Source organism: Phyllostomus discolor, chromosome 4, assembly GCF_004126475.2.
Source record: "Phyllostomus discolor isolate MPI-MPIP mPhyDis1 chromosome 4, mPhyDis1.pri.v3, whole genome shotgun sequence".
Classification (NCBI taxonomy): Eukaryota; Metazoa; Chordata; class Mammalia; order Chiroptera; family Phyllostomidae; genus Phyllostomus; species Phyllostomus discolor.
Window position 1 is genome coordinate 205,405,375 of NC_040906.2, and position 16,210 is coordinate 205,421,584.

At 57.8% G+C, this 16,210-nt stretch overlaps 1 protein-coding gene across 1 annotated transcript in view; it reads right to left on the bottom strand.

Moving 5' to 3' along the window:
* PRKN (parkin RBR E3 ubiquitin protein ligase) overlaps window positions 1-16,210 on the bottom strand; it is a 976,089-nt gene that overhangs the window by 16,183 nt on the left and 943,696 nt on the right. The window contains exon 10 of the mRNA XM_036024958.1: window positions 2,813-2,893. Coding sequence (XP_035880851.1) covers window positions 2,813-2,893 — 81 coding nt within the window. The remainder of the gene's footprint in view (window positions 1-2,812; window positions 2,894-16,210) is intronic.

A 16,210-nucleotide genomic window follows, 5' to 3' on the forward strand; every position in this document is an offset into this window, starting at 1 on the left:
GGGCTCGGGGCCCTGGAGGGGCCCGGCAGAGGCCTGGCCTTGGCTTGGCCACGCACTCAGCCCCGCTCCGTGGAAGGGCAGGCGGAGACGCACCTGCACGGATGGGCTGTCAGTCCGTCAGTCCTCGGTCGGTCTGCACGTCCGGGATGCCGCCGCGCGCAGAGTCCAGGGTGGAAGCGAAGGGGCGTCAAGGAAGCTGTTTCACGTAAACAGCCGGTGGTTCGGGAGCTCCGCCCCCAGACGAGCGGGTCCCTAGCCCAGGGATAGTGCATTCCCCGTCTCCCAATTCTGGGGCCACGCTGGGGTGACGCAGCAGGGCCTGGCCGGGCGACAGCCGGGAGGACACACACACACACGTGCAGGTGCGGCCAGGAGTCCGGACCCACTCGTCCCCCTGGCAGGAGGGTCGCCCCGCCTCTCCCTGCAGACCGCGGCGGTTGCGGGGAGGGGCAAGGGCCACCGGCGAGATTCACCATCTTGTCCCTGGCCCCGGGTCCACCTCGGCTTCCTCCTCAGGGCAGTCTTTGCCTCCGTTCCTGGACCCCCTGAGCAACCCCGCTGCCGAGACCTCCACGGTGGACTTGACATTGTCCCTGAACAGGCCGCGTCTGTTCCTGTGTTTCCTCTTCCAGGGAACCGCACCCCATCCACCCAAGTCAGAGACTCAGGCGTGGGCCCGAACCCGCCACGTACCCCGTCCTGCCTTCTGATCATCGCCGAGGCCGGGCTCCTGTCCAAACCCACCGCCTTCCCTGCCCCACGCTTGCCGGCGCCCCGACTCCAGTAGTGGATCCTGTGGGTGCCCCCCCCACCCTTGGCACCTGAGTGTGGGTTTCCCCGGCTGCTGGGAATCCCGGCTGCTGAAGGATGGCTGTTGGCAGAGTCTCCAACAAGCCTAACCTCTCAGGGAAGTTCGGTGCATACTTCCCGAAGGAACGAAAGAAGGTCTTTTTCTCTTCAGAGGCTGCTATGACTCAATACACATGCACTGCACGTCTGTGTGCCAGACGCCGTCTTGGGCCTGGGGGACGCGAGGGTGGGCAGAGCAGTCTGGCTGAAGGGACTCTTGCCTCCGTCCCGTTGCCCATGCAGCGCCCTCTGCTGGGAGGTTCTTTATCACCCTCCGCATGTGCTCTCCACCCACTGACCGGCCTTCCGCGACTTCTCAGGGAGGCAGTATACAAAGCCACACACCTTCCACGTTTGGTTAGCATGTCACAAGCATTGCTTGTGTCCTGTAAGTCTCCCCTTGGCCCTCCTCCGAGCCTCTGACGGGAAACGGACCTGTCTGCACTCTCCCCGGCGGGAGTGGCCCGTGTGCACACTCGGTGCGGTGTCTGCTGGTCGATGGGGTCGGCGGACACCGGCCCTTGGCACCGGTCGGCTTCAAAAACAAACAAACAAACTGGGGGCTACCCGAATCTTTAACACCATGGCTGGCTGGCTGCTCTTGAATGGAGAAGAAAGGAGATGGTTGGGTGGGCAGGGCACCGAGACAGCTGTCTGTTAAGCAGCACAATTCTTTGCCTTGTAGCTGCTGTTTGACATGAATACTCTCGGGGGGTGTCCCTTCTGGGAAGCCTGTGCCCGCGTCTGTGTCAGAAAAGCATGTGGATGGATGTAGGCTGCAAGGCCGCCTTGATTTCTCGGAGCCTCAGGCTTTATCTGCCTTCTGGGCTGCAGGGATGCCGAGGCAAGGAGGGGGCGTGGGTCAAGGTCGTTATTACCCCCGACGTGGGAACCCAGTGAGCTCCCATTTGAATGCTCCTGGGCGAAATTAAACCCAGCAGAAGGAGCTTTGGCTGCCTCTGCCATGGAAACGGCGGCAACTCGGTCCTCACGGTTCCCTCCCACATGCTCACGGCCCATATTTTAGGAGCTAATTGTGTTTACTTCATGATGCTAATGCTGAGTAAATACACCCGCGGTGTACCTAACGGGGCTACACTTTTTTACGCCCTGACTTGACAGCATTCAGATATTTAAAATGCTGCACTGTGAAACTGCAACATTCCGGAATTTCGGTGTCGATGTATGAGGTTCCTGTCACTACAACGACGAAAGGATTTATCTGGCTGGATCTGGTGCTTAGGCCCTTGTTAACATCTGTGTCAGGAGGAAAACGATGGGCAAGTTCATCGACGGCGCTGAAGGTTTTATTCCTTCCCCCTAAGGTTTGGTTGATCGTAATTAACAAACAAAAGGAAAGGTATCTGCATCTCCCTGGGCCCCACCCACAGGGCCCTGGAGAGCAAGGCTCAGTGTACGACATTGCCCACCTAATCGGACCCAGACACACTCAGGTTCGTGACGCTGCCGCACGGCAGTGGTGTCCCCGCCCCGTGAGCACCGGGCACGTCCCTCGTTTCACGCCTGTGGGTAATTTTCGCTGAAGATTCCTTAAGCAAAGACACTTTTGAGAACCACCAACATGGGGTGAGTTTCGATTTCTCCCGTTTGGAGGTTGTTCAGTTGTACCACCTCTCTCCTCTCAAGACTCCGGACGCACTGCGTTGCCCACCCCTGTTCTGCGTACCTCGGGGAGGCGGGATGGGACCGGCCGATGGCGGAAGGGCGCACGCACCGCACGCAGCCTCGGGGAGTCTGCCGCTCCACCCAGAGGGCGGGGGCGTGGTCCCGGAAGGGTTGTGACCCGGGGAAGCCCCAGCCCCAGCCCCACCCCCACCCCCGTGGCTGCAGCGACCAGATGGGTTCTTGCTGTTTTCAGAGTGGACCCCCCACGACCTTCAGGACAGAGCTCTTCTCTCCCGCCCGCACCCTGAGCTTCGGGGGAGGGGGCAGGGGCCCTTACCTGAGCCACGGCTGCTGAGGCGGCCGGCGCGCTGCACTCACCGTCGTGCGCCGCTTCCCCGCAGTCCCGGCAGAAGACGAGCTGCGGGAGAACACAGGGGCGTCAGACGGGGTTGCTGGCCCGCCGGGCCGCACCGTGCGGTCCCCCCTCTCCAAGCTCCTCCCAGCCACGCCTCGGACGCGTGTCACGGTTTCTGCATCGCGTTACTTTTTGCAAAGAGCGACCCAGTTGCGTTTAGGTGGGATCGGCCACTGCTGACTGAAGAACTCTCCAGGCCCCGCAGAGGGTGTGAGAGACCGGGTCCCCTCCCCGTTCCTTGGGACGTGTCCCGCCTAGGAGGCCTGAGTGCCAGGTGTAGGCACCTGGAGTGGAGTGTCACCGGTGTCAGACGATGAGGGAAACAATCTCGCTAAAGAATTTCACGGCTAATATCGGGCTACGTACAGAGAGAGGGTAGATGTGGTCACACGAACGCCCTTAGTTTTGCATGAAAAGCCTATTTTGGGTGAAGAAATGCGCCGTTAAGGGCTCAGTCCTACCCCTCCCAAAACCAAATGCTGAATTCTGTCTTTTCCCGAAAATATGAAACTTCATTTTTTATGGAGGTAGCCAGCGCTGACGTGCAGCATTGCCTGAGGTTCAGGTGTACGACGTGATCATTCAATATTTGTATCTATTGCAAATCAATCATCACAATGTGTACTTAGCCCCTGTCACCCCTGTCGTTAGGGACTTTCTCCCTTGTGATGAGAACTTCTCAGATCGGCTGCGTTAGCTGACACCAAACATGCACCACGGTTGTTAGTCACTACCTTACACGCTCCTGACTTACTTAGTTAATGATGGGTAAGTCTGTGCCTTTTGACTCATTTGCCCCCTTTAGCCCACCCCCCTTCACCTCTGGCAACTAGCGATCTGTGCTCTATGAGCTTGGGTTTTGTTTGTTTTTAGAGTCCATACAATAAGTAAGATCACAAGGCATTTTGTCTGTCTCTGTCTGATTTACCTCACTTAGCATAAGGCCCTCAAGGGCCACCCAAGTCCTTACAAATGGAGGGATGGAGAGAACCAGCTCTATCCTAAGTGCATCGCCATTCCTCCTGGCCTCACAGAGAACGGACCCCCCAGACACCATTTCCCTCACCTTGTGGTCCCCACGGAAACAGACTCCCCGCCTTGCTGTGTCCGGCCCCTTGTTTGAACAGCTCATCTGAAGTTATCTTACTCTCAGGACGTAACAGGCCAGAAAGGCAGTACTCGTAAGGGAGGGTCTCTTCTGCAGGTTCGCCACACCTGCCTTCTGGCCGCCACGGTCAGAGAATTAGTCTCACCATTGTTTCCTCACAGCAGAGAGACGGAACCCAAACTTTGTGGGGTGTAAACTTTACTTAAGGGTTCAGGTTGGTGGGAGGGGGTGGGTGTTAGGATGTCATTATGCAGACCACCAATATGACCAGCTTTTAATTTCTGACATTTGAATTTCCCCTGAATGGAACGCTAATGCAGTGAACAGTGAATTTCCTGGAATTTCCTCTTAAGCTTGTTTTTTAAATGTATTTGCTCATCTTGGGTTTGCCTGAGACCTACCAGGCTGCTCTTGGGTGCTCTCCTGAAAAAATCGAGACTGCCTGGCCCCGCAGAGCAAGGTCACAAAGGGTCTCACCCACCCCGTCCTGAGGCGCAGGGCTGTGCTGGGGGCGGGTCGGAAACGCTTCGCATCCTATCAGCCCGCGGGTGAGATACACAGACTCAGTCTCCAGTGGAGAACCGCCCCCGAGGTTGGTCAGTTTGTCAGAATAAACAGGCCTTCACCAGAGAGTGGATGATTGGCGAGGATGGAGGGAACCCCAGAAAAGAAAGAGCACCTAAGAGTTAACGCCCCACATGTCACTACGGTGAAAGAGAAGTAAAAGCTGCAAAACTAGGCGGCGACCATTTGTCACGGACGCACTGGTGGCTTTGCTTCCGTTCCGAGAGGGTAACGTGGATTCAGCTACGTCACGCAGCGGGCTTCCTTCCGTGACTCCGACGGGCCTCACACGAAGTGAGGATGAGACGCCCGGACAGTCCGAGCCGACCTCCAAAACGGTCAGGTTCTTGGTTACGTTACCCACAACCCCACGACTGTCTACCAAGTGCTGGCGCGGGTGCGCAGGCCTCAGTTCCCAAAGTGTGCACCAAGGCACCCTGGGGGCCGCAACAAGCTCCCGGGGTGCAGTGGGCGCGCTAAATTTTGGAGGGACACACGCTGGAACGCAGTGTCTACTAGATCCGGTGCGAACTGGCGGCGCGAGGCCGCGCGGGCGCTCCTGCCCCCGATGACGTCATAGGCTTGCCAGGCTGGGGGTCCCTGCAGTTACAACACCGCCACAAACCGCCAACTAAGCGACAGCCACCACGCGAACCTCTGTGTGGAACAGGAGATGTCGTTCTTTAAGAATGAAATAAAAAACCACATTTTTCAATGTATGTGAACTATTGCTTTCCAAATGACTCTTAAGTTATGAAGACATTCATTCGTACGTTATTTGGACCAAAATATTTTTACACAGAACTATTTAGGCATTTCCTTTGGCTTAAAAGCACCCTGAAAAACGTGCTGAGCTGCCAAGGGTGTGGCGATCGGGGAGGTCAGGAAACTGGGGTTCAGGCGGATCCCAAACGCTCGGACACTGTTTCCGGCCGGCCTGCAAGCGCGGCCAGGGGCGCAGACGCTGCTGGGGGAGGAGCTTAGGAGGCGCCCATCCGGCTCCGGGAGCTCAGGCTCACTTCGCTGACTGCGCGCCTCTCCCCGGCACATGGTCCCGCGTTAGCGGGCAGTGGAGGCGCTGCGTTACACCCGGAGGCCTGCTCTTAACTCGCTGTGGCCTCCCTTACCTGACGCCCGGGATGCCTAGGGGCAAGTCCGCACCGAGTGGGCAAGGCCGCCAGACGTTCGACAAGGAACTTCCCTTGAGACAGATCTCACAAATGCCCCCCATTTCCTTACTTACTTAAAAAATATTTTTAAAGCCTTTTAAAAACGGTAAAAGTATGCATACTTATTCTGTTGGCTCTCTGAGCCCTACCCCCTTATTAGGGCGGATTGGAAAGCAATTCATAGACGCCGTATTCGCTCCCGGGAAGTTCGTTCCGTGTGTCTGCTTGGCGAGCTTACCGCCCCCCGTTACTCAATCGAATGCTAACCCGGAGTCTCCCTGGCGGTGTCCGGTGGGTCCGCCAGGCGCACAGTCAGTTTGCTGTTGCAAGGAGGAGGGGCAACCCTACGGCGTCTGCGTGGGGCCGACCCAGTCAGCTAAAAGGTTGTGAGAGCAGAACCCAGGCTTCCCCAAGCAGAAGGGGATCATCTGTGGACAACGGCCTCGGGCTGCCCCTGAGATTTCCAGGCACCCTCCTGGCGGCCTGGCCCACGGACTCAGGGCTTGCCCAGCCGTCCCTCAGCCACACAAGCCGAGTCCCCGCAATCAAGCCCTTTCGCTCTGCAGGTGTGTTGATAGAGACACAGACACAGAGTGTCCATACATCTCTACGCATCCTGGGACCTACGGCTACAGCTGAGCATATCCACCTCCACATCTGTATCCATATCCACACCCGTATCCACATCCACACCCGTATCCGTATTCATATCCACATCTGTATCCACATCTGCACCTGCATCCACATCCATATACACACCCGTATCCACATCCACACCCACATCCACATCTGTATCCACATCCACATTCATATCCGCATCCACATCCATATCCATGTCTGTATCATTTCCAGCTGGTTCTGCCTCTCTGCTAGAGCCCTCAGCTCCTACAAAAAAATTCACTAGGTCAGTTTATCTTTGTTAGGTCTGTTACTCTTTCGAAAAGGACTGATGTAAGTAACTATCGAATTTTCTATGTGATTTGCAAAACTGTTGTTCAAATTTCTTCCCATGATTTTTTTTTTTTTTTGATTCCAGGTGCCCACAGGACATTTCCTCTTAGAACTCAACACCAGGAGCCCGTCCCTCCCCACTGGGCGATTGTTTCCCTGTATTTGACAATGCACTCGGTAACCCAACACGTTTTGTTCTCTTTGGGGCTAGCTGCTGGGGGGGTTGGAGCCGGCTTCCCAGGCAACTGTCATAATCAGCTCGTCCTCGGGGCCCACGGTGGGGCGTACAGTTTTGCAACCGCTGCTTGCTCGGTGGTAATTCAACAGGCTGACTTCTCCTTCCAGGGAGCCTCGATGTCGGAGAGACCTGGGGGGGGGGGGGCCCGTTTCCGTCCTTGACTGGCTGTGGGACACCAACGTCCCCTTGCTTTGGTTTGTATCTGTGAAGCAGAAATTATACGACGACGAATATTTCACACAGTTGCTGGCACGCGGTAAACTCAACACATGATTTTTTAAATTGAATGATGATTTCTATAACCAGTACGTTCTATGGAAAAGCAAGGTGATCCCCAGTGCACTGGTAGGACCTACTGCTACGTGGAAGTCCCAGGCGAGGCCGGGGACCCCAGGACTGCCATATCGAAAGCGGTGCTGGCTTCCCTGCACTCGTGTGCATGCAGGGACATCAGCCGGTCCCCTCGCACGGGCCAGGGCTGCCGACCAGCTCTGTGAACCGCCCACCACATTGGTCACTCAGCGTCATGTCGGCAGAGAAGCCCTTCGATCGATGTTTGAGTTTGATTTCCCACGTGCCGATAATGGAGACATTCAAAAGGAGATGAGCGCACACATTCCCTTTGGAGACATGAAAAGGATTCGCACCAACGGCCGCCAGTGCCATCAGAACATTCCAGGGCTGCCGATCCACAAAGCCCAGAGCCAGCCCGCGTCTCCGCGTCACGACCTCCACACTAAGGGCTGGGTCTCGGAAGCTGGAAGCTCTACGAAAACCCGAACGTCTTTGTGTCCGGTTGCTGTCACAGCGGCGTCTGTGATGAACGTATTTGGTTAGGTGGCATTTGTTTTTCTTCCGCGGCTCCGAAGTTCTGCGTTGCGAGGATGGGGGAGAACCAAATGCCGTCCCAGGAGACATCAAAAGCCCCCCCCGCCCCCCCCACACACCTGGGCTTGTCTGGGAACGGATGCCCCTGCTTCATGTTGGTGCACAGCAGTCCAGGAGATGGCAGTGCTGGCTCATGGGACCCAGCCTCCGAGCCTCAGACTCGGCGAGCGGGGCTCCCCACGGGGGCCAGCCGCCCCCCTGTGTGAAACCCAGAACTCCTCCGACAGGCCAGCGCCGCGGAGTGGAAATGCTGTTCCATGAGGATGCACCAAGACACCATTTCGAAAGGAAGAGAATCGGGCTATTTTCATTCAAGTACATGTTTCTAAATCACGGAATCTCGAGGTGCAACAATCGTCTCAAACTTCCACGTTTTACACGCGAACAGACAAGGAGGGTCTGGCGCACGCGCTCTCCGAGGGGCGGGGAGTAAACCCTTGCACGGAGGCTGGTCGAGCTCAGTGGTGGAACTCCTTTGTCTTTTCCAAATTCTGTACTGATCGCCGTGGGTGGCTCAACCGCGCCCTCTAGTGTCCCACAAAATGCTGTGACGCCCACCCCACCCCCTTCCCCCGCATTGCTTGTATTGTAGATCTGCTACCACGGAAGCGCCTTGACTCTCCCTGGCTTAATTTCCTTTCATTGGGGGCTTTAGGAGGACGCTGGACACCCCGTGTCCGACACCGTCTATTTCATCGAACACACGTGCGTGCCCAGGTGGTCTTCCCGCTGCATTAATTTATGCGCCTACCGTGAGGACGGTGCGGTAGGAAACTCCAGGACCCCCTGTCCCCAAACCAGCGACCTGTTAGAGACGGTGAGCCCACCCAGGGAGAGGCCACGTGCCCAGCGTCCCTTGGACAGGGCTGACCTCCGAGCCTGCGGCTGGGAGCGGCGCCCCAGGCACTGACCTGTGCAGCTGTAACTAGAGACGAAGATACCTAGACCGACCCCCACTCCCACAAGGCCACGGGTCTCATAAGCTCAAAGCTGTTACTGGCCACTGAGTCCCCTCAAGAGCTTTACTGAGAGAGAACGCACGTAGCCACGGGCTTTAAAACGGCGTCAGTGTTGAGTGGAGGCCACATGCAAACGCAAAAGGTGCAAGAAGCACAAGAACAAGCCCCGGCTCCCCGGTCAGCGACAGAGCTTCCCGGAGGTAATCACTGTCGGCTGTCTGCGTCTCTCCAGGAAGTTTTATGCATGCAACGGTGAATCCAGTGCTGTTTTCAGACAGAGGGGGCACGCCAATGTTGCAGGAGGCATTGCTCTCCGCACCTGGCTTTTCTCGGGATGCAGGCGCAGCGGTCCGTCCCCTCCTTCCCCCACGGCCTCGCGGTGTTTCTGGTGCCAGAAGCACTGGGTGCAGGGAACCGGCCCCGTGCACAAACACTGGGGCCAGGTCCTCTCTGGCCCCCACTGCACGTGCTGCCGCACAGGCGCGGTGCACACCCGGGAGGACGTCTGAAGGGCACTTTTCTGGGAGGGAAGCAGCTGGGTCCCAGGGCATGTGGGCCCTCCACTCTGATTGCCTTTGGGACCCTGCTCTCCCTGGGGGGTGCCGGTCCCGCCCACCCCCAGCGGCGAGGTGTGTGCGGCCTGTGCCCCACCCCCCACCCCGCGATGGTCTCCGTCACACACCGATGTCAAAGGAATCTCAAAGAAATCGCAGCACCTCGGCCAACACCTTCCTTCCCCATGCACTGTCATCGCAGAAGCATGTTCCTGGCTCAAGAAGTGACTCCGTGTCACTTTGGAGTCTCGGGCTCAGGGCTGACCCCGGGTCAGGAGTGGCCGGGGTCGCCCTGTCATCTCCCCACTCCTCCGGCCTGGGCTCCGTGACAAGGAGCTGTCTCCTTGTTCCCACCGGCCTGAGTTCAGCCCGTTTGTGAAACGGAATGTAAGTGACTTCACCTCGGTGGCTTTAAGCACCGCCAGCCGACCCGCTGGGGGTCCAGGCGAGAGATGAAAACAGGAGAGCGGGGAGCGCGGGGTCCAGCGGCCATGGCTGTGTCCTGGCCCGCGAGTCAGAGCAGGACAGGCTCGCGGGGAGTCACCCAGGACAGCAGTGGGCAGGGGACCCCGGGGGCCATGACGGGTGTGATTTATGGGGGTGACCCTCTCTCCCTCATCTCCCTGCTTTCTGTTTCACCCTGTCTTTGCTGTCACGATGTGAGGGACACTTCCTGTGGTGGCGGTCCCCACCCCCACCCCCAGCCTTCGCATCCCGACTCCCCTCCCCCGCAGGCTAAGGCAGAGTGTGGCCGCAGGCTGGGACTCCTGGGAAGACCGGAGGGCCGCGCTCCTGCCATCCAGGTCCCCCCCAGCAGGCTTCCCGGAGGGCGAAGTGCCGTCCCTGACCACCCCTTCAGCGTCTCGCAAGGACGGCTCAGGTCTGCTTTCAAAGCCGCGTGGCCCAGGCCTCACGGAACAGTTGGCCCCTCGCAGAAACGGAGCCCTGGTCCCAGAGCGTCAAATTCAAGTCCACTTTCAAATACTGCCATTCATTAGTGAACATGTGTGAGGACGGCCGTTCATTAGGAAAACGCCCAGCATATGTCTCCTATAATTTCTAACTGCTCTCCAGTCCCGGTGACCTCGCCATTCACCGTCTGCGGCGAGGCACCGGACTCCGGAACGATGGTTGCACGGTGCCAGCCAAACTGCGAGACCCCGGCCATATGGCAGCCCGAGCCCAGTGCGTCCCGCCGCCCGCGGGCATCCTTCTGCTCTGCAGCGTGGCGAGGGGGAGACACAGCGCTTCCGGGGAGCACCTGGGCCCGACCCAGGCGACCCAGGGCCGGCCGGCTCTGGAGAGGGGCCACGGCCGCACGTCTCAGAGACGCTTGTGTTTGGAGGCCATGCAGCTGGTCAATGACCCACCTGTGCACCCAACCGTTACTGTGTGTTGAGCGGTTCCGCAGGTGTCTTGGGAGCACACTGGTCCCTGCCCCTCGCCCCACAGCCTCAGCCAAACAGGTCAGGGTGCTTTTCTCGTAAGCACTGTCTCTTTCTCGTGCATGCTTGTTAAAATGTCTGTCCTTTCTACGAAGCTATTCTCCTCTTCTAAGTGGAGGGGACTCGTGTCTTTTCCCTCTTTCTTTCCCGGGAACCCGGCATCTGGAAAAGGGTAGGCGGCCGGCCTGTGTGCTGCAGGCCAGGGGCCAGATCTGCAGCACGCAGCTCCGCGGAGAGGCAGTGTTTGTGGAAAACAGGAGATCTCGCCGGAGAACAAGGTTCGCACGATCTACTGCCCTGTGCTGGGCTGTCTGCAGGAGGCGAGGAGATTGGGCAGGGTGGGGCTGTGGGGCGGGTATCTGCTTTCCTGCCCTAGGCACTGCCTTCCCTCCCCCATCAGTGACCCTGACACGGGGGCTGGCCCATCACCCCTGGGCTGACAGCTCCACTGCTCTGCCCCGTTGCCCACCTCCCTCCTAAGTGGCACGACACCTGTTGCATAGGTAGGTCCACTTGGGCAAGGTGCGATCGTTTCAAATTTAAGTCCACTTAAAGTCCATATAATTATTGTGAAATTGTTGGAGAGAAAGAATTCGGGGTTCAAAGAACAGAAATTCAAAGAGTTAACTGGAAGGGCCAAGAGGAAGGGACGGAGCTGGAGGGAGCCCCTGGCAGGGGGCAGAGGCCCCTCCCTGAGCAGGCCCCGCCCACCTGTGCCACAGGTCCTTTCCTGAGCTGCCCCTCCTCTTTTCTCGATTTCTCCTTATTTGCTCAGCACGGGTCTCAGATTCTCCCAGGAGCTGGCCCTACACCTCCCAGTGTGAGTTGAGGACCGCCCCTGTGTCCCCCATTGCCGGTACGTGTCTCAACCCTACAGACAGATATCGGGGTGTGACTACCACCCATCCACTGCATGGAGAGCCTCTGAGCACAGGCCGCCTGCACCCAGCACCTGGCACAGCGGCCATCACAAAGGCAGCAACGGACAAACACGTGTAGGGTGAGCAGCGGCAATGGAGCAGGAGGTCAGGGCAGGGTCACAGGGACCCCGCCCTGAGGGCAATCAGGAATGAGCGGCAGGGAGATAAGTCCGTGCACTCTCCGAGTTCTTGTGTGAACTTCTAGCCCATGACCTTTGTCCAATGGTGCCATCGCTGGCCAAGTTCAGAGGCTAGGGTCACAGGGCAGACAGAAGGGAGACAGTGCCATGACAGAGGCATGTGATCGGTCTGAAAACAGGAAAAGGAAACGGAGAGAGAGAATGAAGGTGCCGGGAAGAGAGAGGCAGGGGTGGAGAAGGCCCCGGAGAAGCGAGGGGCGGACCTGGGGAACACAGGGGACCAGTCTGAGGAAAGAAACCAGGGCCACTGGCTGCCGTGAGTGCGTGCCAGCTTTCCTGCTGCGCTCGGAGTCGTTGTTCAGAGGAGGCCGAGGAAACTGGAACTGACCTGCGTTACCCCCAACGCGCCGGGTGTCTGCTGGGCCTGGGTGTGCACATCGTCAGATACGGCACCGGGGACACGGCGCGCCTAGACCACTAACCCTGGAGTGACCTCCCGATGGGGTGAGCGGTGGGAGTCAGCGTCGGGAACGGCACAGTGGACCGAGAGGCCCACCGGGCAGTCCTGAAAATCGGGCCGCCGTTCCCAGTGCCCCTGAGCTCACTGGGCACTTGAGCCTCGTCTCCCCCATCAGCAAGGTCCAGCCAGCGCGAGTCCCAAGTTCGGAAGGATCCCAGCATCGGGTTAGGGTCTCACTCCGCTCACACACGTTGCCTGTGACAGCACATTTCTGAGACTCTGAGCGCAGACTTTTCTGCAGGACCAGCAAGCACAGCGCGGCCACTCCCTGCACGGGGCCACAGGCTGCCCCGAAGTCTTCCTCACCGGAAGGATCTGTGCCCAAGGCAGGAAGTGCCCCCGCACGGCCACAGAGGATAGAGACCCTCCTCTGGTTGGATTTCTACCAGAAAGTGTGATGTCCTTCGGATCCTTAAAATAGTGGGGCCCGTCTTCCTCCCGTGGGGATGGACTGACCTAGAGGTATTGTGGTTTGTTTCCACCGAGGGCAGGGAGCGCAACCCAGGGATGATGCTGCCCCGACGTCCCCTGCAGCTGCGGGGCGCTGACCCGATACTGATGCGGGGCCTGTGAGTGACTCACAGCCCTTCGCCTCGGTGCAGACCGGGAACAGAGTGCGTGGCGTGACACGGGCTTTGCCATATTCACAATGGGATTTGGGGGGAAAGGCCGTTAACTGTCACTTGTTGTCATTTGCTCACACACCTCATTTTTATGACTGCTGCTGCTTTGTGGTGGCTACAGCGGCCACCCAGTTCCTTCCCTCAGAGTGGGCCCGCCGCCATCGGCATTTCTGGCAGGGCCCTAGGGACCAAGGACAGGAGCAAGGGCCCTCAGGGCCCATAGCCACATGGGCTCCTGTCCCCAGGGTCACGCCCTGCAGGACAGCTTGGCGACAGTGGATTAGGAGAAGGAGAAACTGTGAATCGACACTTGTTGCTTTCAATGTGGCAGCTAGTGCATTTTTAAAAAAGATTTTTAAAATTTATTTTTAGAGAGAGGGGAAGGGAGGGAGAGAGAGAAAGAGAGAAACATTGATTGGTTGTCTCCCGCATGCACCCGGACCGGGAACTCAACAGGCAACCCAGCCATGTGTCTCAACCAGGGATTGAACCCACAACCCAGGCGCGTGCCCTGACTGTGAATCTACCCAGCAACGTTTTGTTTTGTGGGACGCGGCCAAACCCACTGAGCCACACCAGTCAAGCCAGTTTATTTTTCGAGTAGACTCTGCTCCCGTCGGTTTGGAAGAATACGCTTCACTCAGTGGGAAGATAGCGCTGTGTTAGTCTCCGGACTCTGGAGTAGGCACTCCCGTGACACGGGTTCGCACTGGGAGAACACCCGCGCGGGAGCAGCCAGGATGCGGCCGGGGCCCAGGAGCGGCTCTGCGGCCTCCAGCTCCCATTTCCTTCCCTACACATACTCGCACCTCGATTTGACATAGTTCTTGTATTCACAACCTAATCTTCCCACTTCGTGTGTAACTCTCTCTCTTTTTGTTAGTGACACAGTTTAGTCTGAAAGGAAATTGGAGTCTCCATTGGCATGCTTTTGCTGTTTCTCAAATCCATCAAAACTGGAAGGCGGGCCCTGGCTGGTGTGGCTCAGTGGATTGAGCACCGGACTGTGAACCAAAGGGTCACTGGTTCAATTCCCAGTCAGGGCACATGCCTGGGTTCCAGGCCAGGTCCCCAGTAGGGGGCGCATGAGAGGCAACCACACATTGATGCTTCTCTCACTCTCTTTTTTCTTCCTTTCCCCTCTCTCAAACATAAATAATTAAAATCTTAAAAAAACAAAACAAACCTGTGAGCTGGGTTGTTTCCAAGTTCTTCTGGAGTGAGATGTCAGCTCAGGTTGCACAAACCTTTTGCAATACTGAGATCACTGTGACTCGACAGGGATTTCTCGGTTGGCTCTTTGATGGGCAACCTAAGTCACACTTTGTCCTGTTGGTAGAAGCAGGATTTCGAGCGCAACGCCTCACGTACCACAACAGAAGGGCTTCTAACTCGGTATTAGCTCAAAGCAAATGCCTTTTAGGCTAGTGGCAACGGACTGACTTTCGATAAACGGTTTCTAAACTCCTTTATCCCCAGCAATTTCCATCCCACTCCAGCGAAATGGATTCTTCTCTCTCCACGTTTGGCGGTCAGCAGCACTAAAATGTAAGTAAAGCTTGTCTCTGTCGGCGTTCCACGCCACGCTACCGGCGTGACGTGGAGTTTGCACATTTGCGATCGTCTTCAGACGATGAATTAGGGTGCGGACACAACGATGCCATATCCCCGAGAATCAGCGAGAACTGAGCAAGAATGCTCAGGTGGTCCGGGTGAGGACAGCATTCATCCGACCTTTTCAACAAAATGGAACTTGGGAGGCATTTAATTAAAGTTTAATTTTAAGGTTAATGCACTGTAAATCACGTTTGTTTTTTATAGATGTGGCTTTATAATTTTTTACACTCAGGAGAGTCGCAGTCACAACAAAGGGGTCACAATTTCTAAGAGACGAACTGATGGAAATGAGCCGGCAGCGAACCGTCAGCACGGAAACGGGCGGCGTGGGGAACCGGGGGAAGCCCCGCGCGGACTGGCGGGGGCGGGCGGGGGGTCTGGGCAGGCGGCCGGCCCCGCTGCCTGCAGGCCGGACCGCGCACTGCACCGCTGTTTGCTGGGGGGCGACCTCCCCGTACTCCGTGGCGTAACCGCGAGGCGACGGTCGGTGCGAAAGGCACCTCCAGTTGGACGACAGCGTGACACAGAGAACGGAACGCCGCTGTCGTGACTATCCGCGTCGGCCGGAAACATTCTCCCGATCACAGAAATGTGGAAAGACAGGGTCCCGCACAAAGGACGCCCCTTGTATGACAAAAGCTTTTATCGCAAAATCGCACGCACGTCATCCTGTAACATAACGACGTCACACTCAGGCCCGCCGTATGACGTTTCGGGTGACACGTGCAAACTGAAACGGCGAGTTACGACACCCACGTTATCCTCGCCCTACCCGCCGCACTCGCGCAGGCGCACTCCCGCCGGACCCGCCCACAAAAAAAAAAAAAGTGCTTCCCGGAAGTGGGGACGCACTCGTCTGCGGAGCTGCAAACGCACCCACGTGCCGTCACCCTGGCGCTCTCCGTTCCAGGGGTTATCCTTTCTAGAGACAGACCGGGGATGTAGCAGCAGCTAGGCCACAGGAAAGCGGCCACCGGCCCGGGAGATGAGCATTTAAATACGGCGGGGCCCACCCCCTCGCACAGCCGTCCGGTTAGCTGGCGACGAGGCAAGAGCGAAATGCCTAGGTGCCCGCGGGGACGTGTTACTTAGGGGTGAGAACCGCGAGCACAGCCCGTGTGCGTGCGTGTGCACATGAGTGTGTGTGCAAAAGCTTCCAGAAAGCTCTGCAGCGATGACTCAGCGCCCCTCCAGCTATGCGGGGAGATGGCTGCTTTCTTTCGTCTCCTTTCAGTTCTCCCACGGCTTCCTGACACTTTTATTATGAGCATGCATTTGCTTTTGCGATGATGACGAATCTTTTGGTCCCCATTTAATCAGGGGCTCTGGGTGAGCCATAGGCTGCGGTCGCACCCTCAGGCCGGAAGGGTCAGCCAAGCCGGCTGGATGCATATTGGACGCAGGAGGGAGCTGGAGGGAGGAGGAAGAGTGGGTGGGTGCTGTGGGCAGGAACGGATGCAGGGCTGTGGTTTGGTGCCCGTGGCCGAGGGCGGCTGCGGCTCTAAGCACCTCTCTCTCTCTTCCTCAGGCCTTTCCTGGCCAGGGGAGGGCACACGACCCCAGCTAGGGGCAGCTGTGCCCGGCCTTTCAGGATGACGGGGCCCCGGACCAGTGGTGCGTGGCT